Source organism: Sceloporus occidentalis, unplaced genomic scaffold, assembly GCF_023333645.1.
Source record: "Sceloporus occidentalis isolate IW3139 unplaced genomic scaffold, rSceOcc1.0.p SCAF_5, whole genome shotgun sequence".
In the NCBI taxonomy this organism is placed as follows: domain Eukaryota; kingdom Metazoa; phylum Chordata; class Lepidosauria; order Squamata; family Phrynosomatidae; genus Sceloporus; species Sceloporus occidentalis.
This window is the reverse complement of record NW_028316985.1, coordinates 139,637,747-139,662,997: the sequence shown is the minus strand read 5'-3', so window position 1 is coordinate 139,662,997 and position 25,251 is coordinate 139,637,747. Positions and strand designations below refer to the sequence as shown.

The following is a 25,251-nucleotide window of genomic DNA, read 5'->3' as shown; positions in this document are numbered from 1 at the left end:
TCTTTATCAAATAATTATTTTCTGTTATCCAAATTGGATGACATGAGGAGCTTATTTATAAGTATGCAAGGTAGTTTTTCCCCAGCCAAATGTTGACTCAATGTGTTGAATTACAAATACCACACTCCAGTGGCCATAGTTGCCATGGAGGATTGGAATCGTAGTCCAAAACATGTAGAAGGCATTCGTTCAGAGCTGGTACAAGGGCTTACACATTTCTATTTATTTATTTAAACAGCTTATGTCATGCTTCCTATTTCTAATAATCAGTTCAAACAGTGAATAATAGGGTCACTAGTATTATTGCTACAAGGGTTTGTGCTTTTCCTCCTCCATCTTCAGGCAGCAATTCCTTGAACTACATCAGTGGGTGCCTCTTCAGAAATTCCCTCTAAATTTTCAGGGCATTTTGCAGTGAGATGCAGGAGACTGCATCCAGAAAGAGAGGGAAAATAGCTTTTTGATATGAGTGCCATTGTTTTATTCTCTGAAGCAGCAGGATTTTAAACATGTAGTATCTACCTATTTCTTCCCCCCTCCCCCATTTACCATAAAGAAATTGTTTTGCAGAACATTGGATTAGGACTTGTGAAAGAGAAATCCCCTTTCAAATACCAAACCCAAGTGACTTTATTTCTATACCCGTTTTCTGCAAGTACTGCTCTCAAAGTGGATTCACAGCAGATAGAAATGGAAGACCATAAATATTAAACCTGCTCTCCTGTTCACACGTCTCTGGGGGGTATGTCCCATTAAGCACCAAGCATTTTACTAAAAGTGTATAAGATTGCACTGTGAATTCACTACTGACACACCTACCCACCTCAAATTCCTCCAAAAGCAGTGATTGTTCCTCAACCTAACTCACTTTACAAAGGTGTCATGGTAAAAATAGACGGGAGAATTATATATATTCCTTCATGTTCTGTGGAAGAAAGGCAGGATATAAACTATTCTATCTTCAGTCATCATCACAATAATCACAAGCCCCAAACTGAAATCAGGTGCAAAAGAATAGCTCAGGCAGGTGGATAAACATGGTGCCTCTGAGGACATGCTCAGCCCACGAATCTGCTGCTGCCTTTCTTCCCAATAACTTTCATTGCCGCAATATCATTTGGCCAGCTTCCATATAAACAAAGTTAGAGACACAGACAGACAGACAGACAGCCTGCTGTGCTTTTCCCACTAGATACAACTGAGGTTTGGAACTGGAAGAGAACAAACCACACTTCCACTTTGTTCAAAATTCATTTTCCTTTCAAACAAAGTGTACAGGGAGAATAGGCCTTGTTCAAAAGGAGATGTTTGCTTCCTGCAGGTTTTCAGAAATATGATTCCCCTTTATAACCAGCAATGCACCCCCAACTTGTTTCAAAGTAGGCGGCAGCTATTTCAACAGGTTGCCATACTTCTAAAAGTCAATGGCTTGCCAAAAAATTACAATGGCATATTGCTGCAAATACATCAATATGTGTGTGTGTGTGTATGTGTATGCAGATTCTAGTGGATGGTCAGGTGAGTTATTCTTAACCTTTTTGGGGTCATAGACCCTTTGGAAAGCTGATGAAGGTTGTGGGATCCCATCCCATACCATGTACAGTGGCATCCCATGTTTGAGATGAAACACTACTTTTACCCCATTTTTAATGTAATTTGAAGGAAACTGAAGGGAAAAACAATTTTCTTGCACCCCCTAAAGCTTATGTATACAGACCCTCTAAGACAGTGGTTCTCAAATTCTGGCCTTCTAGAGATTTTGGACTCCAACCCCCAGAGGTCTCTGTTGTAAGCCCAATGCTCAGGAATTCTAGCATTTGAAGTCCCAGAAATATGGACAAAGTTTCAGAACCAGTGTTCTAGAGGTCCATACATGGGCCAGGGGTTAAGAACTTTGGAGTTAGAATTGATGGCCAAAGTCCTATTGGTTAGTGATAACTTGAGTAGACTCATTAAATTAGTTGCTGAATATAGAGTCAACACTTGTGTAAATTCCATTGATTCAGTGGGTCTGACTACCAGTAAGATTCAGGCCATATAATTTAGAGCAAAAACCACCCATGTTATCTAATTCGTGCCCCAAATTAGTAAGTTGATCTTGCAACTACAGCATCACACATTTGACCATGTAGGTTTTGGCTAATATTTCCAGGGGGGCAAAGCAAAGGACCTGGATCTGCTCAGACACAAGTGATATGTCCCAAAGTGTGTCAAATGCAAGATTTTCCCTCCTTAAAGTAAAAAACAAGTTCAGTTCAAAGGAAAAAGAGATAATTTGCTCTACCAATACACTTGCCCTGTTGGCAGCAATTTGGCAGGGCTCTGCTTGAAGCAGAGCCTCTTACTTTAGAGCACTCCATATGTTGGGGTCATTGCTATTAGGATTTTTCCTTAGGGCTGAAGTACTATACAGTCACCCCTCCTTTCTCACGGACTTGGGATCCATGTTCTTGAACATGCCTGGAGGGGTGACCTCCATTATTGTCAATGGGGCTCACCCCCGCGCTCTATGGGTGTATGTCCCATTCAAGCCTATGGGGCTTGAATATGTACGAGTCTCCATTTTCATGGAGGAGGGGGGGTCAAGAACAGATCCCCCGTGAAAACAGAGAGTCATCTGTATAAGCTTTCTGGAGATAAATCCCATTCAACACAGTGGGGATTACTTCTGAGTAAAGGTGGCCTAAATACCCCAAGGCATCTGATGTGGGGCACGAGCAATTATTTATTTCTCCATTGGGCCAAGAAGCAGCAGCATATTTGTGCCCATTGGCTACCATTATTTCTTTCTTTCCTGGAATCTTGTTTGAGCCGGGAAGTGGTCCAGCAACCACCACTTTGAGTAGCAGCGATGTAAAGAATATGTATGTTCTGCATTGTAAAGATGTTTCCAGAGACTTTTCTTCTGCAGTTGCACTGCATCAGTAATGGGATTTTACAGGGGTCTGTCTATTGTCTTCCATCTTTCATTTCTAAGCCTTCTGTTCCTTCCCACTTCCTTCTATTTTGTTTCTCACCTGGGGAAAAAAATCCTATCAAGGAGGATGGAAAACAGAATAGCTGCATAATACTGTTTGATTAGTAGCCCTGGACACTCTCCACCAGACCTCCCCTAAATGAAAAATGGCATTTGGAAGAACCTGGAAAGGCACTTTGAAATGTGAGCAATTATCTGCTCTCATTGTAGGCTGATTTTGGTAACTGGTCTGCCTTCACAACCTGGGATGGGTTTCAAAGGTCATTGTGCAGTACTGCTTGCATCAATTTTTTCTGTCTCTAAGTGCCTTTCAGTTTTCAGCTCATCTCAGGCACGTGAAATGAAAATGTAAAGTTCAGGCAGCTGCACTGATTTGGCAGCTCATGGCTAATAGAACTACAGTCACACTGATGGGATATTAACCCATGTATATATAAATACAATAATTTAGTCAAGTTTGAAAGACAGAAAATATGGAGTCTCTTTCATTTTCTTTGACAGCATCCAGTAATGTTATACATTAATTTGGCTTCAGTCCACCATCTACTTCCTCTAGTTCAGCTGCACTTCGCTTTAATGGAGCTACTCTGAAATGCAAACACCTCATGAATTTGCAACCTTTGTGAGCTATCACTGCAAAATCCTATTAAACTCCATGTGAAGGCATCAGTTCATGCATTTAATGAACAAAGGTGACATCCTAAGTAAGCTGACCATACCTACCATTTTAAATGGGACAGTATTATTATTATTATTATTAACCTTTATTTATAAAGCGCTGTAAATTTACACAGCGCTGTACATACATTTTTTAATTGGACGGTTCCCTGCCCTCAGGCTTACAATCTAAAAAGACATGACACAAAAGGGGAAGGGAGTGGTGGTGGGGAAGGGGATGAGGGACAGTACTGTTTTTTTAATATTTCCAGACCATCTTGTTGGTTTAATATAAATGTCCATTTTGTACCCATTTTCAAGAAAAATGCTCTGTTGTGTTGCAAAAATGGTTTGAAGATCCCTGTTTGAAATTGTGGTTGTAAAAAAAAAAAGTGTCCATGGAGTGTGAAAAATGTTATGATAAAGTGTTGAAAGTCCCAAATTTTCTGCGTAAGATTACTTCATCAGAGAAAAAATATTCATGGTACAGTTGTGGTGAAATACAGTCCCCCTCTACGTCTAACCTACATTTTCATATGAGTTCTGTCACTGAAGAATAACTGTTGGCTCAATATGTTTGTGTAATAAAACTTTTGTTATCGTCTTACTTTTCCACAAATACAGAATATTGCATGACACCATCCTGTTTTTGTCACTCTAGTGTCCCAGTTTTGTCTCAAGGAAATAAGGTCAGCCTAACCCTAAGGAGTATGTGTGCCTAAAACATTACTAAGGGTTCGGTATGGTATGGTATGGTATGGGAGGATGTCAATAGGTATGTGTGCGACACCATGAGTTACTGCGTCGGGTGATGCCTACCCTAGTGATGCCACTGTATTTATGTTTTTAGCTTTTATTTGGTAACTTTTTTCTTGCATGTCCTACATTTTGTGGTGGACTTGTCATCCTAGGTGGTGAGAACATCTGGTCACCCTCTAAACTCTAGACACATTTGGAGTCCAGAGTGGTTATGAAGGACAGCCTCACAGGTTGTGTGTGTTGTGTGAAAAAGGAGCCACTTTTTGGGTTACTCTATGCTCCCCATAGTCTTCCCCCCAGTGACATCACTAGGGAGTGCGGGGGGTGCAAACTGCACCAGGTGACACCCCAAAAGGGGTGACACCACTGCTCCTCTAACATCTTGGCAGAAATGGACTGTGGCACTTGTGTCCCTTTAAAATTCTGTGGAGATGGTGTGAGGGTTTTTCTTTTTTTAATATTTCTTTAAAAACCTTACATTTTACCATTTCCCCCCACTTTAAGCCCATGAAACTGTGTCTATGCAAATATATTTAGGCTGTGCTCCAATGGTCAATGTTTGTATAATTAAAATTTTAATGGCGCTTGTTGTTTATGTCCCAACTATTTTAACATGTCATTTGCTTTAATAGCTTAATAATCTCATTTGTATTGTAATGTTCCATTTTTGTATGCTTTTCGTTGCACTGCTGAGGTTGCTTTTTTAAATGTTGTGGGCTGCCCCGAGTCCCAGTTTTGGGGAAAGGGCAGGATGTAAAGATAATAATTATAATTACCATAGTAACAACAATAACTCTTACCATCACATAGCGGAGAGATGTTGTAGCACCTTTGAGGCTAATTGAAAGAAAGAAGTTGGCAGCATGAGCTTCTGGGAGACTTCAGTCTGTTTCCTCAGGTGTGTTTAGACATTGAGCGATGTATGGGAACTAGGATTTATGAGTTACATCAGTCCAAGCCACATTACTATGGATTCTGTATGGTCTGATGTAGGAGGAGGTGAATAGTTGTGGGGTGATACTATGAATTACCTCTCTGGGTGACAGATACCAACACTAGGGACTCCACTGGAGAAGGGAAAGACAGGAAAAAAGAAAGACAGACAGAAAGAAAGACTGGCCAAGGAGCCCTTAAGTTTGCTTCCTGCACTGAAACTACGAGGCTCTGGACTGGCCCAGGGTGACCAGACTTGGTCCTCCTTTTCCAGGACCTGTCCTCCATTTCCACTTTTCTATCAAGGAGGAATTCCCAAATGTCCTCCATTTTGAGCATGACGAGGGCGACCAGAGGTTCTCCTCCTTTTCCAGGACCTGTCCTCCATTTTTACCTTCCTTGTCCAGGAGGGATTCCCAAATGTCCTCCATTTTGAGCATGACCACGGTGACCTGAGGTCCTCCTTTTCCAGGACTTGTCCTCCATCCCCACCTTGCTTGCCCAGGAGGGAGTCCCAAAAGCCCTCCATTTTGAGCAGGACTAAGAAGTGGGAATTTAGATTTCTATGAATGTCTTTAGCTTTTATTTGGTAATTATCCAGGGTGACCAAGGTCCTCCCTTTCCAGGAGCTGCCTTCCATTTCCACCTTTCTTGCCCAGAAGGGATTCCCAAATGTCCTCCATTTAGAATCAGAGCCTGACCAGGGTGACCAGAGGTCCTCCTTTTCCAGAATCTGTCCTCCATTTCCATCTTCCTATCCAGGAGGGACCCCCAAACGTCCTCCATTAAGCCCGAGCAGGTGACTGGAGGTCCTCCTTTTCCAGGACGTGTCCTCTATTCCCACTTTTCTGTCCAAGAGGGATTCCTAAATGTCCTCCATTTTGAGCCTGACCAGGTGACGGGAGGTCCTCCTTTTCCAGGACCCGTCCTCCATCCCCCCCTTTTCCTGTCCAGGAGGGATTCCTAAAGGCTTACTAGGCGAGGCCTTTCTGTCCTCCCTTCCCCCGGGGCGTCCTCCATGCCTTTCCCAGAGACCCTCCTCTTCTTCTCTGCTCTTTCCCAGCCCTTTCCAAAGGAGGAGGAGGAGAGGCTCCACCCAAGAGCTGCTGGGATTGCGACTCCCAGCAGCCGCCAGGCAGAGGAGCCCAGGCAGGGGAGGATGGGAGCTGGAGTCCCCAACTACACCTGGGAGCCTGCTTTAAAACTTGGACGCCGCCTCTGCTGCTGACTTCTGGTTCCAGGAGCTGATCATCCTCCTTTGCAGGAGTCAGAGAGGGAGCAGCTCTGGGAGGGAGCAGGAGGCGTTTGGAAGAAGGGGAAGGAGGATCCCATTCCCTGCCTGCCTCCTTCCCTTCCCTTCCTCCTTGGACCCTCGAGGGAAAGGACCTCGCTCGCTCGCTGCCGGGGAGATTTCAGGTAAAAAGCCATGCTGGAAACCAGCTCTTTCTCTTTCTCTCTCTCTTGTAGCCTTGGCATACCTTCTGAGGTGCTTTCTTCCCCAACCGAAAAAGTCCTGAGAATCTGGGAGTGCATAGTCTCTGAAGGCACCAGCTGCTTCCTGAGCTTGCAAGCTAAGCAGGGTCAGCCCTGGTTAGGACTTGGATGGGAGACCACCGTGGTGCTGCATTCCAAGAGGAAGGCACCTGCAAAAGCCCCTCGGAGTGGATCCCTTGCCTAGGGAACTCCACAAATGGGTTCAATCCCACGCAGAAACCCTAATAGAGAAACCCTATGCAATCCATAGGGTGGCCATCAGGAGGCACATATAGACCCACCTATTAGGCAGACTTTGGAGCTGATTTTTTAAAAACCAGGGTATAGTAAGGATTTGGGGCTATAGGTGACTGGCACTTTAGGGTCTGAGAATGTATTTATTGATTTATTTAATGTACTTAGCAATCAGTATGTGGAATATTAGGTAAAAGATTTTTTAAAAAATACTATAGCAGGCAGGTTATAATACTAATAAAAAGGTAATTAACAACAACAAAAAAGCAGCCAGGCAGCATTTTGCAACATAGCTCTGTTTTTTCATGTAGGTTTTAACGCACTCCATCTTTCTCTCTCCTTACCCCCCCCCCCTTTTCCATCCCACTTAAAAAGGTTATCAGTCAATAATTCAGCAGCCCTGGAAAGAAAGCTAAATTGTTTGTTTCTTTTCTTTTCTGGTGACAGTTACACACACACAAAGAGTGTGTGTTGAGCATATTAAGCCCATATTAAACCCAGGATAATCTCTGTCTTCAATGTGTTGAATGTATTTTAAATCTAGGACTATCTTGGTCTTGTATGCGTTGAATGTGTTTAAACCTAGGAGAATCTCAGTTTTGTATGTGTTGAATGTATTTAAACCTAGGATAATCTTAGTCTTGTATATGTTGAACATATTTAAACCTAGGATAATGTCTGTTTTGTATGTGTTGATTGTATTTAAACCCAGGATAATCTCAGCTAACTCTAATCTCTTTCTTAAATAGGTTATGTACTATGAATAATGCATCAGATTGATTCAAGTGTCAAATCTCTCTCTCTCTCTCTTAATGCTTTCCAAACTGATAATAGTTCCTTCATCGCAGAAAGTTGCAAACTAGTATGTAGAGAGATCTTGTAGCACCTTTGAGGCTAACTGAAAGAAAGAAACTGGCAGCAGGAGCTTTTGTAGACTACAGGATACTTCCTCAGATGCGTTTGGTGGAGTGGAAGCCAGATCCAGACATATATATGCCACTGGTATGTGAGGACTAGTTGCAAACTAGTTGCGGCATTGTCAAATGCTGTTACGATTTGCAAAAATATAGTTGAGATGCGGAGATGTGGCTGAACTGATTGGAGCCAAATTTGTATTGAAAAGATGCAAAATTTGTATTGGCCTTTGCCTGGCTGTGCCACACAAGAAGTGTGCAAGACACACACAGTCTAGTCCTGAAACAAGAGGAGGGAAAACGCAGGATGTTTTGGAAGAAAGGGAAAAAAGACGTAGAGAGATATTAATTATTCAATACAATGTGATTTTGAGCAAAAGCCCCATCCAGAATGAGACTTTGCAGATAATACAATGGGTTTCTTAGACCTGAATCGAGCCTAATTTCACCATTTGTTAACCAAATGCAATTTGCCCTCTGCTTGTGTTTCTTAGATTCCCAAGTATGTTTATTTCTTTTCCCAACTTCTGCTGCCAAGATAATTCTTCCTCAGATGAAGCTAACTCAGCAGAACACTTTAAACAAGGATATAAAATTCTGATGGCAAGAGAGACGGCCTTAGCTAATCTTTTTAGTGATGAGAGGTGGGTTAGAAAAGCTGAAGAAATGCTGGCGAAAGAACGATTGATTGTGAAGTACTAGGATACTTTTGAGTTTAATTTTACATCCTTGTTTTATTTTAAAGGTTACTATTGATATTTTTTCCTCTCTTGGTTGGGAATGAATGTAGAGTGCTTTGAGTTGTAATCTTTTACGTCCGTTTGTAAAGGGGAAGAAAAAAGTCCAGATCCTCAGCTAATCCCTAGCTTTGTGAAGTCCAGCCAAAATGCCGATGGTGTGATGGTAAATTTTCAAATGGAAGTAGTCATTGTGGCCATTCTCATAACCACATTCTCAAGGAGAGTACAAAAATGAATGTATCAACAAACATCAATAAACCTATTCTGGCAGTTGTCATCTCCACTAAAAGAAGGTCTTTAGTAAAGTTCTTGATTTCTTTTGATTTCTCATTCAGGTCTAACCCATACTCCTCTAGATACTATTCCATTATAAGTGGGATATATTTTATTGTAGTTGGAAAAAAATTTAATGTGTCCCTTAAATCTACTGTGTCCTTTATAGCTAAATTAAGCTTGGAAGGTGACACTGTAATCATCTGTAATAAAAAGCTCCTGGCCTTTGAATTCTTTGAAGATTGATTTCCATACACCATAGGACTGTCTGTGTGCTCTTCATCAGACTAGATGGCATAAAAACCAGTGGATGGGTGTCTGAGATATATTTCTAACTGTGTGCATCCCTGGTAAAGCCAGTGTGGTGTAGTAGTTTAAGTGTTGGATTAAGACGCCAAGACACCCAGAGGCTGAATCCCTGCTCTATTATGGAAAGCCATTGGATGATCTTGAGCAAGTCTTTGGCTGCTGCCACACTGCAGAAAAAAAGTAGTTTGACACACCACTTTAACTGCCACGGCTCAATGCTGTGGAATTCTGGGATTTGTTGTTTGGTGGGGCACCAAAGCTCTCTAATAGGGAAAACTACAAATCCCAGAATTATGTGAGATATTTAACCTTCCCTGTCAGTGAGCTCTAGTGCCTCACCAAACTGCAAATCCGAGAATTCCACAATATTGAGCCATGGCAGTTAAAGTGGTGTTCAAACTGCTTTATTTCTGCAGTGTAGATGCAGCCTTACTGTCTCAGCCTGAGAGGAAGGCAATGATGAACCTCCTCTGAATTAATCTTAAGATTTGCCATAATTTAGAGTCAATATGAAGGTACACAATAGCAGCAGCAGAATTCCTTGTGTTGCCCATATGTGTAGAGCCAGCATGGTGTAGTGGTTTGAGTATTGGATTATGACACTGGAGGTCAGGGTCCGATTTCCCACTCGAGCATAAAAACCCACGGGGTGCTCTTGGGCAAGTCACACTCTCTCAACCTCAGAGGATGACAGTGACAAACCCTTTCTGAAGAAAATTGCCAAAAAAACCCAAAAAACCCCCAAACCCTGTGATAGGTTTGTCTTAGGGTTGACATAAGTAACAAATGACTTGGGGGTCAACAACAACAACAAATGTGTTTAAAAAGGTAGAATTCTGGAGCATAGTTAGATTTAAGTATATTGCACTGAGAAGAACAATTTATTTTAATTTTTTAAAATTGCACTCTTTTAAGGTGATGCTTTTTTGTATAACTTCTTCGAGATAAAAGGGGAGATAGAGTGGACAGCTTAGCTGAACAAAAATGGAAACCTTTTTGAACAGCAAGTCCATCAGTCTTAGTGACTATCCCAGATTTGGTTCTACTTTAATAACAGCCCTCTGAATCAGGGTAAGTCCTGAATAAACATGTTTAAGGTCAGGATGCAATGCAATTTTACAAAGTATTCTTAAAATACCCTTTTAGTTCTCATTGGAAAAACCTTTTCCAGACTTTAGGAAGTAACTTTAAAGATGAATGAATATATATTGGGGGGGGGGGGGGGGAATCTTTTTATTTGATTTTTCAACATTTGTTAAAAAAAATAAAATACACATGATACATTCCTTATACACATGATTTAACAACACAAATACAAGTACACTATTCCAGCCTTTTTTTAATTTCCCGAGATGAATGAATATAATGACAGGCTGAAGCCTTTCATAACTGAGAAGTGGTAGGATGGTGCTCTGGCACCCAGAGCAGCAATCTACTGCTGCAAATTTATAAAGGGCATCAAAATACCAATATTCATTTGTTTTAAAAGTCATTTTTGAAACTGTACTTAGGTGTGTACATGAATCATATAGCGTTGATTCATGAGAATCATGAGAATAACTATAATCAATTTCTAAGTACCCAGGGGGCTAGTCTCTATCCCAGTTATGGAGGAAGATGGATTTGCACTTGCATTTCAGCTCTCATTTGCTTTTCCCTTCTCCCAACTCTCAATAGATGTGAACTTCTTCAAGTGCATTATTAGCTTTGGCACCTCCACCATTCTTGCCATAAATCATCAACATTTCAGCATGCTTGTTTTTGTATGCCTTCACGTTCTTTCTGACTTATGGCAAACCTAAGGAAAATGTCTCATGGGGTTTTCTGGGGCTGAGAGTGTGTGACTCATCAGGTCACCCACTGGGATTCCATGATTCCAAGGGGAATTAAACCCTGATCACTGGAGCTGTAGACCAAACCACTACACCATGCTGGCTCTTTTTTGTATCAAGATGCAATCTTTCCATTTTGCAATAGCTCAACAAAGATATTGTAAGTCATAAGGGATGGGGTGTGATATTCCTAAGTGAACTTATTTTTTCAACTATTTATTGGTGTATTTATTATGTTTAGGTCCTACTTTCTCATCAAGACAAATTAAGGCAGCATACATGGTTCTCTGCCTTCTCACAGCAGTCCTGCAAGGTAGGTCAGACTAAGAGAGAATGAGACTTACTGTACTTGAATCACCCACCACCCAGTGTATGTTGTTCCTTGGTGAGAACCTGAACATGGATCTTACAAGTCCCAATTAAAATGCCTTTTGAATCAGTTTTGAAAATTTTCTTCAGGAATATCTGTGTCCTCTTTTCTTCAGCTTGGCACTTCTGTGCAAAAGTGAAGTGTAGGAAAAGAGATGAAGCAGTTAGTTTAAATCACAGATGAATTGTTTATTTTGGGAGGAGATGAACACAGCAACTGGTAACTTCCATTTCAGTGGTGTGGTGAATCTGCTGTGGGTTTTAATCAAAATTTAAAGGAAATATTCAAGGGGTTGATCCCTGTGCCTCAAAGAGGTTTGGCACCTTGCGTAGATCCTTTAAAATTCAGACTGAAACTTAGAGTAGATTCACTATGGCTGCATCTACACTTACGTTTGACAATGTTTTTAACTGCCATCGCTCAATGGTATGGAATTCTGGGATTTGTAGTTTTGTGAAATATTTAACCTTCTGTGTCCAAGAGCTCTGGTGCCACAACAAACTGCTAACCCCAGGATTCCATATGATGGAGCCATGACAGTTAAAACAATGTCAGTCTGCATTAATTCTGTAGTGTAGCAGCAGTCTACATCAGTGCCATCACTAGACCCACACTGCTTCTGAGCCTGTTGGAGATCAGAACTGTATGTGCCAACAGCTCATCCTATTACATTTTAAGTTCTTACTGCTCTTCCTAAGGGAACCTCTTGCCCTAGGAACCCAAGTTGTGATGTTTTAACTGTTTTTATTCAGCTGTGATCCTTGGAATAGCGGTATAGAAATAAAATTTTATTATTATTATTATTATTAGTTGTAGTGGGGGCTGCTAATCCATGGTGAAGGTTGAACTAAGAATCAGCTGCCATTCTTATCAGCATGATAGGTAAGTGGTGTATGTATATGTTGTCTTTGCCCCAGGCAGCAAAATGTCTTGAGCCAATTTTGTTCTTTCTAAACAGCTGCAGGGATGCCTTGCAATTCAGAATCACACCATCGATTTTTTTTGGGGGGGGGATAAATATCTTTGTTTTCCACATATGGTACTCATAAAGAACAGAACACATAAGTTATAGAAAACGTACTGTACCTGGGCCATGCTGTAGAAAGAAGCAATATAGAATTTCAATAAGGCTAGGATGGCTCATTAAGTTCTCATTGACTTAGGCTAGGACTTGTCTTCATGCAGAATAGCATCTGGACAAACAGTGCCCAGGGCAAGTTAATCTGCCACAAAGGATGGATTCTGGTAACACAATGCTACCCATGGCATTCACTTGTATTGTCAGGGTCTACATCTACTGGATGATCTAGACAGCTTCAGTGACAGCCCCTGAGATTAAGATGAAGCATGCAGTGCATATGGGGGTACGCAAGATGTGGTGCTCTAGATGTCTTGAATTACAGTGCTCACAACCTCCAATTATCATATCCCATGCTGACTGAGCTCATTGGAATTGGAGTCCCAAACTGCTGGAGGGTGCCAGGTTGCCTGTTCTTGAGGTTTCCCATGTAGCCTGTTGGCTCAGCCAAGTAGCTTACCAGGCACAAGCCATTAAGCAGTAACAGCCATATTGTGAACACACTTCCTCGGAGAGTGGTGGAGTCTCCCTCCTTGGAGGTCTTTAAACATAGGCTGGATGGGATTCTTTGACTGAGAGTTCCTGCATGGCAGGGGTTGGACTGGATGAAGTAGATTTTCTTCTCTACTGACATGGGACCTACTAGCCGCTGATGTGGGTTGATAGGAGCTGCAGTCCAACAACATTTGGCAGACCACAAGTTGCCCACCTTTAGTTTATATGAATGAAGCAACAGAAGGTGTGATTAAATACATATAGAAGTAAGATCTGGGCCTTTTTTCTTTTGGCCATTTCCTGAAAGTTTTTGTTGGGTGCAAAATAGTGATGCTTCTTTTTCTGTCTTGATCTTCAAATACTAATTCCAATGTATTCTACCACCAAAGTTACCTAAGGCTATTTTTAAATGTATTTTAAATTTAGTTTCAAAGTTAATGTGTTATAGACTCACCCCACAGCATTAAAGATGGATTCTGGTTTGTTTGTTTTTTAATAACTGCTTATTCAAGGGTACAGTTTGTACTGTTTGAAGCAAGCTGTTCTGTTATACTAGCCTTTTGAAGGGGAAAAAAACCCTTTGTGTATTACACCTGTCTGAACAGTTGTAGATGTCACTGTCAAACATTCCTACAGCCAGTTTAAAAAGAATTGTGTGTGTGGGCTAAAGCAGGACTATTTTGTTGATTTTCTCCTATTTGAAACCTTACTTCTAAAAACCCCTTTGATGGAGGATATCATTTTCAAATCTTCAGTGGAAAGAACAGTATGTTTCTGCCACAAAGGTTAACTTAATTCCTTGAAAGATGCTTCAAATGCAATATTTTTCCTTATGCATGAAGAGTCCTTTTACCAAGGAAAGTAATTTCTGTGTCATGTGACAAATCCATATGTAGCTGTTTTGCTGTGTTTACACAGTTTGGTGACAGCTTCACAGTGCATGGACAACCATGCAGCAGAACGTAGCTAAATGGATGATGCCTTCATAGTAGCACAATATATTTCAGGATAAAATGTTGATTTATAAGTACAGCAAGTTACAGTTTCCACTGGTGAGTGATAAGATCAGGAGACAGTTGAGATAAATGTTTGTTGCTGGAGAGAAGCAGGAGGAGACAGAGAAATCAGGGAAAGGAAAGGGTCCAAGAGGAGAATATACTGACAAGAAAGAACAAGTCTGAGATGCCTTTGGGAAAAGCAGACATTTTAGAATTAATTTCTCAAATCCTGTTGAATGATGTTGGGAGTCTAAGCATTGTTGGACTGTAATTCCCACTATCACCAAAGTTAGTGATGCTGGGAGTTGCAGTCCAACATCTGGGGATTGCCACCCCTGGTGCTGACAAAGGTGTTGAAAGCATGGCCTGTGTGTACCCCTGGTGCAGGCAACAGCCCCACAGAACTGCCTCTTGCCCCATAAAAAAAGACCACCTAAGGGCAAACTACAGCCCACAGAACCCTTTGGAGGCATGCTTTGCCATTGAAATTTATTTTCCCTGCTGTGCCTGTTTTTAGATTAGAAAAGCCATTTTAAAGAATGGAGATGTGACCCTCAGAAGTTGCCTACGCATTCTGTAGGGTATAGTAAATAGCTATAAGATACTGAAAGACTACTACTGCAAATCACCTGATGTAACTGTGACACTTGTTTGCCTGTACACTTTATCTTACTGAACATGGTGGTAAATCTAGCTTTGCTCTTTCCCTCTGTCTGGAAGACCATTGTGTTCAAATACAGGATTTTGTTATTGAACGAAACACAGACTTTCCCATTGCCTTCTGTGGGAATATTTTGTAAACATCAACTTGGACTTGGCTAACAGTTTGTGACAATGGATGTCCTTGTTGCTTTTCCCAGTAGTGATGTTATCTTATTTCATTTGTGGGTGGAAGAAGAGGATTTTGACAGACTGCAAACAAAGGAGCAACAAATAGATAGATAGATAGATAGATAGATAGATAGATAGATAGATAGATAGATAGATAGAGAAAATACATTGTAGAAAATGAACTATAGCACAAAATAGAGATGTTGGAATTATTATGGTTTGACAAACACTTTGTGGTCAATATATGCATATTACATTATGTGACTACATATTATTTTTTTATTAGGCTTCACTGAACATTAGAGGTTGGTAGACTTCAGGCTTGTGGAATATACTTTGCGTATATTCTGAAAGAAAGTCAGTCTGTGTTAGCTTAACACTTTTATTGTCATTAACTAAGCCTTAGAAGAAACTTTTCAGAATGGGGTGCTGGGGAGAAATATACATAAACTGTCAAGACACCAAACGTTGTTGTCATGTGAAAGGGTATGTAAATCTGTAGGTGTGTAGATCTTAGGGGAGCAGACTGGGACCCCAGGAGGGGTGGATTCAATTTCAAGGTCTAAGATTATTCATTGCAGATTTACTACAACATATGGACCATAAACTGGGATGGCTTGCAGGTACAGATTTAAGTGTCTCCTACTCTAGGACTAAATCAAGGATCCTGATACAACTCTAAAGCTGGCCAGTATAGCTGAACAAAACCTGGTCAAAGACAAATGTTTTTAGAGCTGAGGAACACCAAAGTCGGGAGATGAGTGAATTGCAGGAAGCAAGGCATGGAAGGAATTTTCTTGTGGCTGGGAGGTTTATTTGATATTGTTAGACTATTGGGAGTCAGAAACCCTTGAAGATCTATTACAACACATACCAGTTGATTTTAATTTACTTCCTGCCTTCCTCTCATATATGGTGCCTTACAAAACATGGAAACAAAGATTAGTGCAGCCCTGAGGTATGTGACAGTCTCAGTTCCAACAGTGGTGGGGGTGCAAGGGAGGAATGAGCACAAAACAGAGAAGAATAAATCTAATGAGAAATGAATGCGAGGAAATGCAGGGACATGCACCTAAGGCTTCTTTCATTATTTCTTTTTCTTGAACTAACCCATACAGAATTACCTTACTAAGCCACGAGGATGAACATTTAATTTCAAACCAGAAGGCTGTTAGAATTATTTCAGTGGCTTACACACACACACATACACCCACTCACTTACTTTTAGGAATTTCCCTGTGTGTGTGTGTGTGTGTGTGTGTGTGTATGTACACGCGTGCACACACAAATAACATGGGGAATGTAGTGGATGATTCTGGGGCATAGAGCAGGGCTTCCATTGCATAAACTCTGTTGGTTCACTTCAGCTAAGAATGAAACTTGGGGGATTGATGGGTGGATCCCTTCCTTGCTAATCTGTCTTTAGTGTACTCTTGGTCTTTTTTTTTTTTAATGGGGCTGACAAATGAAAGGGCTTTAGATCCAGCAAACCCAAGGCCTCTCATGAAATGCTCTTGGAATGCCTTGTTTTGGGGCCCACTTCTTGTAGAGTAGAACCTTTTGATCAAGACAACATTTTATGGCCTATACAAGAGGCAAGGAGGCAGGGATGAGCCTTCCAGGGCTTTCCCACCAAGCCATCCTTGTTTCATTGTCTCTTATGTGTAGACTACAACTGTCTACAATGGAGAAATAGTCCTTGCCAGTGAACTGCTGTCTATGGAGGCTTTCTGTACTTTTTAGAAACCTGGGTAATTGAATCCCTCACAAATCTAATCCTGCTTCACTGGTTCTCTTACACTTCTAATTTTGGCTACTTTTTCTGTCTAGTTTTTATCTTCTTTTTAACATAGCCATTTTCTTGTTTTTTTCCACAGGGAAAACCTTAACTGATGTTTTGAATTCATCTGTGCAAAGAACATGGGGCTAACAGGAGGATCAAAAACAACAGGGAACTGGACAAGTCTAACTAAAATGGACCTGTACTCCAGACTGAACTTGCCAGGGCTTTCCAAACCATACAATAACCTGCCAGCTGACCCAAAACAAGATCTGAAAGACAGCACAAATTTGGTTGAGGTGCAGATAGTTCTTATCTGTGCCTATTGTGTTATTATCCTGCTAGGTTTAGTGGGAAACTCCTTGGTGATTCATGTGGTGATCAAGTTCAAGAGCATGCGCACTGTGACTAACTTCTTCATTGCCAATTTGGCAGTAGCTGATCTGCTGGTGAACACACTTTGTCTTCCTTTCACTTTAGTTTACACATTGCTGGGAGAATGGAAGCTTGGCCCAGTACTGTGTCATCTAGTGCCTTATGCTCAAGGCCTTGCAGTGCAAGTATCTATAGTTACTTTGACTGTGATTGCCCTGGACCGGCACCGTTGCATTGTGTACCACCTAGAGAGCAAAATCTCCAAACGCATCAGCTTCCTAATCATTGGGGTGGCTTGGGTTGGCAGTGCTCTCTTAGCTAGTCCTCTGGCCATCTTTCGGGAGTATTTCTCCATTGAGCTGAATCATGACTTCAAGATGGTGGTGTGTGCTGAGGCCTGGCCCAGAGAAGGTCTGGTAAATTATGGCACCATCTATAGTGTCTCAATGCTTCTGATTCAATACGTCTTGCCTCTGGTGATTATCTCATATGCTTACATCCGTATCTGGTGTAAACTAAAGAACCATGTCAGTCCTGGGGCAGGGAATGATCATTACCACCAGAGACGTCGGAAAACTACCAAGATGTTGGTCTGTGTTGTGGTGGTGTTTGCAGTCTGCTGGCTGCCTTTTCACATATTTCAGCTTGTCAGTGATATTGACAGCAAAGTGTTGGATCTGCAGGAATACAAACTAATTTACACACTCTTTCATGTCATCGCTATGTGCTCAACTTTTGCCAATCCCCTCCTCTATGGCTGGAAGAACAACAACTACAGAACAGCTTTTCTGACAGCTTTCCGCTGTGAACAGCGGCTGGATTCCATCCACCCTGAGGTGTCACCAGCACTCAAAGCCAAGAAGAATCTGGAAGCTAAAGAGAATCACTGCAATGGATCACCATTTTCACAGCCTACAAGTGTCTAAGGGCCAAATTGGATGTACGGATGAAGATGCATGAATGCACCTTTTCATATTTTTGGTAGATAAGCTGGATATGCTGAAGAACATGTATGAATCTTTAAATTTTGGTAAATACCAGATACTGTGGGGAAAGAAGAATCTGTACTGGCACCATGGGGATGGGGAATATTTTAACTTTTCTCCTGTGCCATTTTCTTGATGAACTTGTCCCCAGCTGGTATTTGGCCCAGCTGCGAAAACATATGTATGCACATGCCAATTTGGGGAAGAGTAAAGCAGGACTGGGAAAAGAGTGCACAGAGAGAGAGTTCAGCACTACCATATAGTCCTCATTCAAAACCCACCTCACCTAGCTTGAATTTGCACAAAGCAGGGATTTCACACATCTCTATTGCATGTCTTGTTTGGCTCCTAAAAGAAATTAATATGGACAGAGGGAGTTAGTAGAATAACACTTTGGTGCAGGTGCTTTTTTTAATGCATTAGAACCTTTATAAACCAGAGGAAATTTGAGAAGGCCAAGGAACTTTTCTCCGCATTTTCAGAACGTTCAGCCATTTCTCATCAAGGATAAGATCAATTCCAAGGCAATAGACTAGTCTGGTTTCTGGCTGCTTAAGAAATTGGAAGCACATAGGATAGCAACACAAGAAATAGAGAATTTAACAATGTTTCTATATATTAAAAAGTAGGGAATTGAAAAGACATTGGTAGTTGGAGGCAGACAATAAATAGATGAATGCTGGGAACACATAGTCCTTTTGGCTAAAAGATCCAAGTACCCTCTGGTGGTGAAGACAAGAATTGCTGTTGAAGCTCAAGCTTGTTTCTTTTGTGTCTAAGAGGTTCCCAGAAATTAGGGCACACAATGGTTTAAGTTGTGTGGCTTTTTTTAAGGCTTTAAAAATTATATATTAAGGCATGTTGTTTGCCTGATGAAGTGGGACCCATGGTTAGCAAAATGTAAACTTCTCCTTACAAGCCTTTTGCAATAGAAATGTGGAGGACAAACTATGGATTTGTAAGCTTAGGCTTCTTTTTGTGTTATACTTGACATTTGTACATTTAAGATGGAGTCCAGAGTGGTAATTATCTTACAATCTGTTATTGGCAATTCAGCAAGGAAGTACTCAGCATCCTGTGCTCCTGTTTTTCAACCCTTTTCTGGAAGGAGAAGAAGGAGAATTTTGCTTGAAAGATTCAGAGCTTGAAAAATCATTTCTAAAATACATGACTAAAAGGACAAACAAAGACCATCCATTACTAAGTTGTAGTAGCATGATGCTCTGGGACTTGTTGCATCATAGTACCCTTGGTCAGTTATGGATGGTTCTAGTATCTCATTATGTTCTTTAGTCTTAAAAGTAACCACCAACCATTTCTGCTACTGGTCTGAGTAAAAGCCTATCTCCACTTGATCATTGTTCTGCAAATAGTTTCCTTCCTCTTGTCCTCTTTTACAATAATTGTGTGCCATTCACTATGGAATATTTGCTTAGTTGGTAAGTTTGTTACATTTTGACAAAAGAACTTCCCAAAATTTTGCAAAAGTCTTCATAACTGATAGAAAGTATTTGAGATTTTTTTAAAAAACTGGCATGCTATAGAAAGTTTAAATCCAAAGATTTTCCCAACCCAACAAAAAAAGCTTTGAGTACTTAGCTCCTAAAAGTTTGGCTTCAGTTTACTGTGTAGTCAACCATATTTGTGCTGAAAGAGCCTTGAATGAGTCCTTTTTTCCTTGACATGCTCCTCTAACACTTCAGCATGGAAAGCAGGAACAACGTGATCCTTTCCATACTGAAAATACTGATACCAATGGAATTTGGCTAGTGTGGATGGCTGTAAATTTTATTCTGTTTGTTTTGATAAGTTCCAAACTTTTAATGTTTCTTTATCTAATCAATAGAAAGAACTTAAATCTCCAACCAATGGAATATGAGAGAAAGCAAAACTGAGATTTGTCCATCCCTAGCAGACTACAGGCATTCCTATACACGAGAAACGGGGAAAGTACACTGCATAGGTTCTATGTGCCTCACCTCCTGTAGTGTGCATCTAGTGCCCCTGTGCCCTCTGACACCTCCATTTTTAAGACATTGACTTTAATAGCCTCTTTGTACATTCTAGAGAGTGAGTCAATTTAGTTGTGCCTATTTTGGGTCATTTGTGGGCTTTTCCACATTCCCCCCCCCCCAGTTGGTGGCTTTCCTGTTGGATGTGATGAATCTATGATTTATTTCAGACTTTAAAACAGCTGTCCAAGGTGCTAAACTTATTTCCTTAATGATGCTACAAAATACAAGGGGTCTGTTAATTTTAGAAGTTCTTGGCAAATGGCACATGTGGCCTCCAGACCAATGGAAAATGCCCATCCCAGCTGTACATATCTACTCAGCCTATTCCCCAGTCATTGTGGATGTAGGATTATAGTTTTTGTGATCCTAGATCCAAGCAAGAACTTTCTCCTTAATGATTTCAGAATAACTTTGCATCCCAATTTCATGATTGAAAAAAAAGAAGCAGAAGTCTAAGCTTGTATTTTAAACTCATATATATGGAAAGATCAGCAACAGGAAAATGAGGGATAGAATTGAAATTTTCAAAAGTAAAAAATGTATATTACTGTACACACCATTTTATTCTCCAGTCACTTTTGACACATGGCTTGTCATGAGGAAATTGCAAGTGCTAGAACTTTTAGATTATCTTTACAGCCTGATCCATACTTTGTTTGGAGGTCAGCCATCTGATTCCCAGTGGTATTAAACTGACTCAGATCCAAATGTTCATCTTATATGGGTTGCAGATTGAGCTGCTGGCATCCTTGACTCACTGGGTTTGAAAATGTCCGTGGTTTATTGCTCTATGCTAAAATGGAACAGGATTCGATCTTGCAGAAATGCTGCTCAAGGCTGATCATCTAGCTCTGCGATTATGTGCTTTTTGCCATCTGTGCTCCTGTGCTGCACATCTTGCCTTCGATCTTCACCCACCATCACACTCTGTGATAAAAAAAAAAACACAATCCAAATGGAATGTAAAAAAGACAACACTGTGCTGCTTTGCCATCGTACTCTAACCAATGATGTTTGCATGCATGTTGTCTACCTTGTGCTCAGGTATAAGAACTGACTCTCTTGTAAATGCACAGCTATAAATGACAATGCACAGTTCTTCAATGTCTATTGGTTTGTTTTTTATTTCCTTTGGGGGATGGGTGACTCATTAGATCTATCAAGGCCAAGTAGTATTACCTCACTTCCCCTCATCTTAGGACCCCAAACAGATGTATTTAAATTGTCTATCCTTTTAAATATAGGGTTGTTTCATAATTTGGAAATACTCCTTTTTTGGTTTATGGCTCTCTGGACAACTATGAAATTGTTGTGACAACTGTAAACAATTATGAAGTAAGATGGTCCAAAATGGGGTTTCAGAAAGCAAGTTTTTGAAGTTCTGGTTTGCCTTATTCACACATAAAATTGAGCATAGTGTGGACAATCTAAAAGAACAATACAGCTATGCAATATGGGTGTTGAATTATCCATGGCTCACCTCCCTGCTCTTTGCCCTACAAGTCATTTCATCTTAATTTCAGTACTAGAGATAAACCTGGCAGAAACTGATGTGAGGGTACATCTGTGTTAGGGTTGGGGTAAATTAGGTCTTTCTTTCTCACGCATGGCTAGGGAACACCTACAGCTAATAAGAAGTCAAGTCATATCTCTCATAGGAATCACAGAGTTCCAGTCACACAATCATGGAAGGGCATGCAAACATCCATGCTGTTTCTACTGGTGCTTAAAAATGAGGCCCACACCCTCTGAAATAGAAGTAATTTATTATTAAGTGACTTCTATGTCAGAGGGTGTGGGCTTCATTTCAAGCATCAGAAGAAATGTCATGCATATTTGAAAGGTCAGCATCTATGTGACCTATTTCAAGAATCTTCCACATTTATTATTGTGTAGTGAGGCAACTATTGCTATATGACCAGAAAATGTTTGTTACATGGATGGCTGTAACAAATTATAATAAGCCTTGGTGTTAGCCTATTGAAATCTAGCTTTTAGTGAGTTTGCAAACTCATCTCTGCTAATGAGCTGTGGTTTGTTAACCAGCCACAAACTACAGTGCTAACTCATGGCTTGTTGGCTTACAAACTCTGACATGTCTAAATCATAACTTTTGTGAACACACAGCTGTAGCTTGTTTCCTTATTGGTCCAAACTGAAACAGGTGCTGAAAAGATTGAAAACCTAGCCAGAAATAGGATGGAGAAGTTTGCTTGGCTGTCTATCATGAAATCTGTGACTAAAGTAACAATTTTGGTAGTGATTACAAACAATAATGTTTGGTGTGTGAACGTGACCATTTTCTGTGGCTGTTCTGAAGCACTGGAAAGAAGTGCCAAGGCTAAGCTGAGTCAAAGCACTGATTGCTTTTCCAAGCATCCAGATCCTGATATTTCAGTGCATCTGAACAGTTTTCTACACACTTACAGAAGCTTCCAAGAGACAGTAGCCTGCAGCATGGCAATAATAAGGGAGCATATACATCACAGTTTAATTTGGGCATTGAGTCCTTGCTTAAGTAGTGATGTGATAACTTCACAGAAAGCACGGACTCTAAGACTACATTTCTGCATGCTTGTAGAATATCCTGTACCAACTGATATCTTACTGCCTTTGTTAGAAAATTATACTACTATTCTATTGCTGTTGCTAAACCTTGGGAATAACTTGTTACAAGTAAGAGTGTTACTCATAACACATTAGCTTCTGTTTCCTAAGATGATTTAGTATGGTTACTTTTTTGAAAGTTTAACATTCCTGCTGAAATGTTTCAATTCTGGCATAATAAGTAGTATTTGTTTGTTATGCCGCAAACATGACCTTTTATGCCAACTCCACTACTGAAAGCTAACCAAAACACAAGGCGTGTGAAAACAGCACAGCATCTCTACAAAGCTAACACTGCTCTCAGAAGCCTCCCAAGTGTGTTAATAACCTTGGAAACAAAGCATGGAGTTAATCTGTTGTCCATGTAATGGTGGAATTTGAAGCAGAAAGTAAGGTGCATGTATGGTGGATAAGCTGTGCATTTTGGTTGCAAGGCTATTAGTACTTCTGGGTGGGTTTCTTGAGCATTGTTAGCATTACAGAGAAACCATGTCTATCTCATGTGGGTTCCCTTTTAGTTAATGAAAGATAAAATGGTTCATTTTCCTTCTGCTCTCACAAAAGACTTTGGTATTGGGCTGGGAGACAGGGTTGCACAAAGTGGGCTTCTGAAGCATCTACCAACAAACTAATGGATTATTGGCATACAGTGAAACATATTACACTCACTGAGGAAAAACAGCAGTCAGTGATTGAAAGGGGCCCATAGCTAGTAACACAACAAATTACTCTTTTCAAGTTATGTCTCAAGCTCTGGTTATTACTCCCTGAGGGCTTTAACTAATTAATTAAACACTTATTTAACAGTAGCAATGAGTTTTGAGCAGACCATGTGACGTGACAATGGCCTAGGTTTCTCTTTGCCTTGTTTTGAAAGGAATCGCAAATAATTTTTTACACCAAAGAGTGCTATATGATGTTTGAATGCCAGTTTCGAACTACCATCCTGTCACCACACTGAGTTTATGCACCAGGATGTCAAGAGCAGCTGGAGAAATCTCATCATTTCATTGAGCCCACTACAAATTGCGTGGCTTGACAACTCACGGTGGTGGCAGAAATGTAGACCTGAGGTGCTGCAGGAGTGGAAACATGTCTAGCTGAACAGATGAACTGGAATTTCAGGCAGTAGGTCTGCTAATTTGAACTGGCATAGAACAAAAGATGTGCTAGGTAGTATTGGCATTCCCATTTTCTATTAATTTCACCTTAGCTGATACTTACAGTATGTATGTGAAGCAAGGAATGGAAGATAGTGAGGCAACAGGAGTTTAATCTGACCTCCCAACATGCCACTGGGACTATTTGGTTGCAGAGCAATGTTGTGCAATAAGAAGAGAAATAGAGATCTGTCCAACTTAGACCTCAGGAGAGCTTTGCATGGAAATTAAAGTTTCATTTTGGGGGACTGAAGAAATACTGTGATTACTTGAGTCCTCCCTGCCTCCCAATGTCAGTAATCTGCAATTCTCAAAACCCCAAATAGCATTTTTGTGTGTGCATCTTCCGCATCTCTCCCAGAATGTACAAATCCAGGAAGCTCTCTGAAATGGAGTATCTGAATGTGTTATTCATGCCAGCAAGTACAAGGCATGTATAATTCATGCAGCCATACCCTGTGATGCACAGTCTTCAGATAGAAACATGTGAACCAGTTCCTGAGATTAATGCTTCTTCTTTTAGGCGGATACACCAGAAATAGTCTGACTGCTCCACTTGGTGAAAAGTGACTCATTAGTGAGAGCTGGCAACTCTCTGCAGCTTCACAGGAAGAATGACTATGGGTCCATTGATTTCCATTCATTTGTTACCCCATGGTAACAATAACTCTTGTCAAATTCTGAGGCTTTTGTTCAGTCCTTGCCCTCTTTCACAAGACCATCCTTCAAGTAACTAAGGGGTGCTATCATATCACCAACTTTGGAGGCTGTTAAAGGAATAAATCCATTTCAGAGAAGATAAATTGTCAATGACTACTTGTCATTGGCTATTTACTAACCCCAGGATTAGAAGCAGCATTCTTCTGAAAAGCAGATGAACCATAGCCCAGCATATAGTTCATCACTGTGAGACCAGAATGGTAGATTGAACAGTCTTTTATTCTGATCCAGAAAATCTCTTCTTATTTCCATCTTCATGCAAAGGCTATGGGTAGAAACATGGAAAGTACCTTCAAATGAATAAGAGTATTGGCTCGTCTTGGTAATATCCACAGTACACTGGCACCTGGTCTCCAGGGTTTCAGGAAAAACCCATTTCTAACCCTGTCTGGAGATTAGACTGAGGTCCTTTGGAATACAAAGCAGTACATCATACTATCCATTCATCACACTATGTCCTTCAACTGTAACTCAATGTCTCTTATGATTCTTTCCTTGGTGGTGGGTAGAGTTAGTATAGAGAACTGGATTTGTTCCAAACTCACAGCATAATCTGTTCTTCTGACATGGAGAGAAACATTTCTAAGGGTGGCCAGTTTTCTGAGAGCAGTACGTGTTCTCTTCCTTAGAAAGCCTTTAAAACTCTTTTGTCTGTTTCTGCTGCCTTTCTCTTTCTGGGTCCACCTTGTGTGTAACAGATACAGACCTGACAAA

At 40.7% G+C, this 25,251-nt stretch overlaps 1 protein-coding gene across 3 annotated transcripts; it reads left to right on the top strand.

Annotated features, from left to right (window-relative positions):
• The first annotated feature begins 6,500 nt into the window (after window positions 1-6,500).
• On the top strand, window positions 6,501-21,131 carry NPY2R (neuropeptide Y receptor Y2). 3 transcript variants are annotated; one of them, XM_089525634.1, is made up of 4 exons: window positions 6,501-6,742; window positions 11,364-11,435; window positions 12,303-12,374; window positions 16,772-21,131. In XM_089525634.1, exon 4 carries the CDS (start codon window positions 16,815-16,817, stop codon window positions 17,973-17,975), a length of 1,161 nt encoding a protein of 386 aa, XP_089381760.1. In that variant the 5' UTR covers window positions 6,501-6,742; window positions 11,364-11,435; window positions 12,303-12,374; window positions 16,772-16,814; the 3' UTR covers window positions 17,976-21,131. The 3 variants fall into 3 exon arrangements, with proteins under 3 accessions (XP_089381760.1, XP_089381758.1, XP_089381761.1); XM_089525632.1 differs by lacking the exon at window positions 12,303-12,374; XM_089525635.1 differs by lacking the exons at window positions 11,364-11,435; window positions 12,303-12,374 and having other exon boundaries at window positions 6,704-6,742.
• The last annotated feature ends 4,120 nt before the right edge of the window (window positions 21,132-25,251 follow it).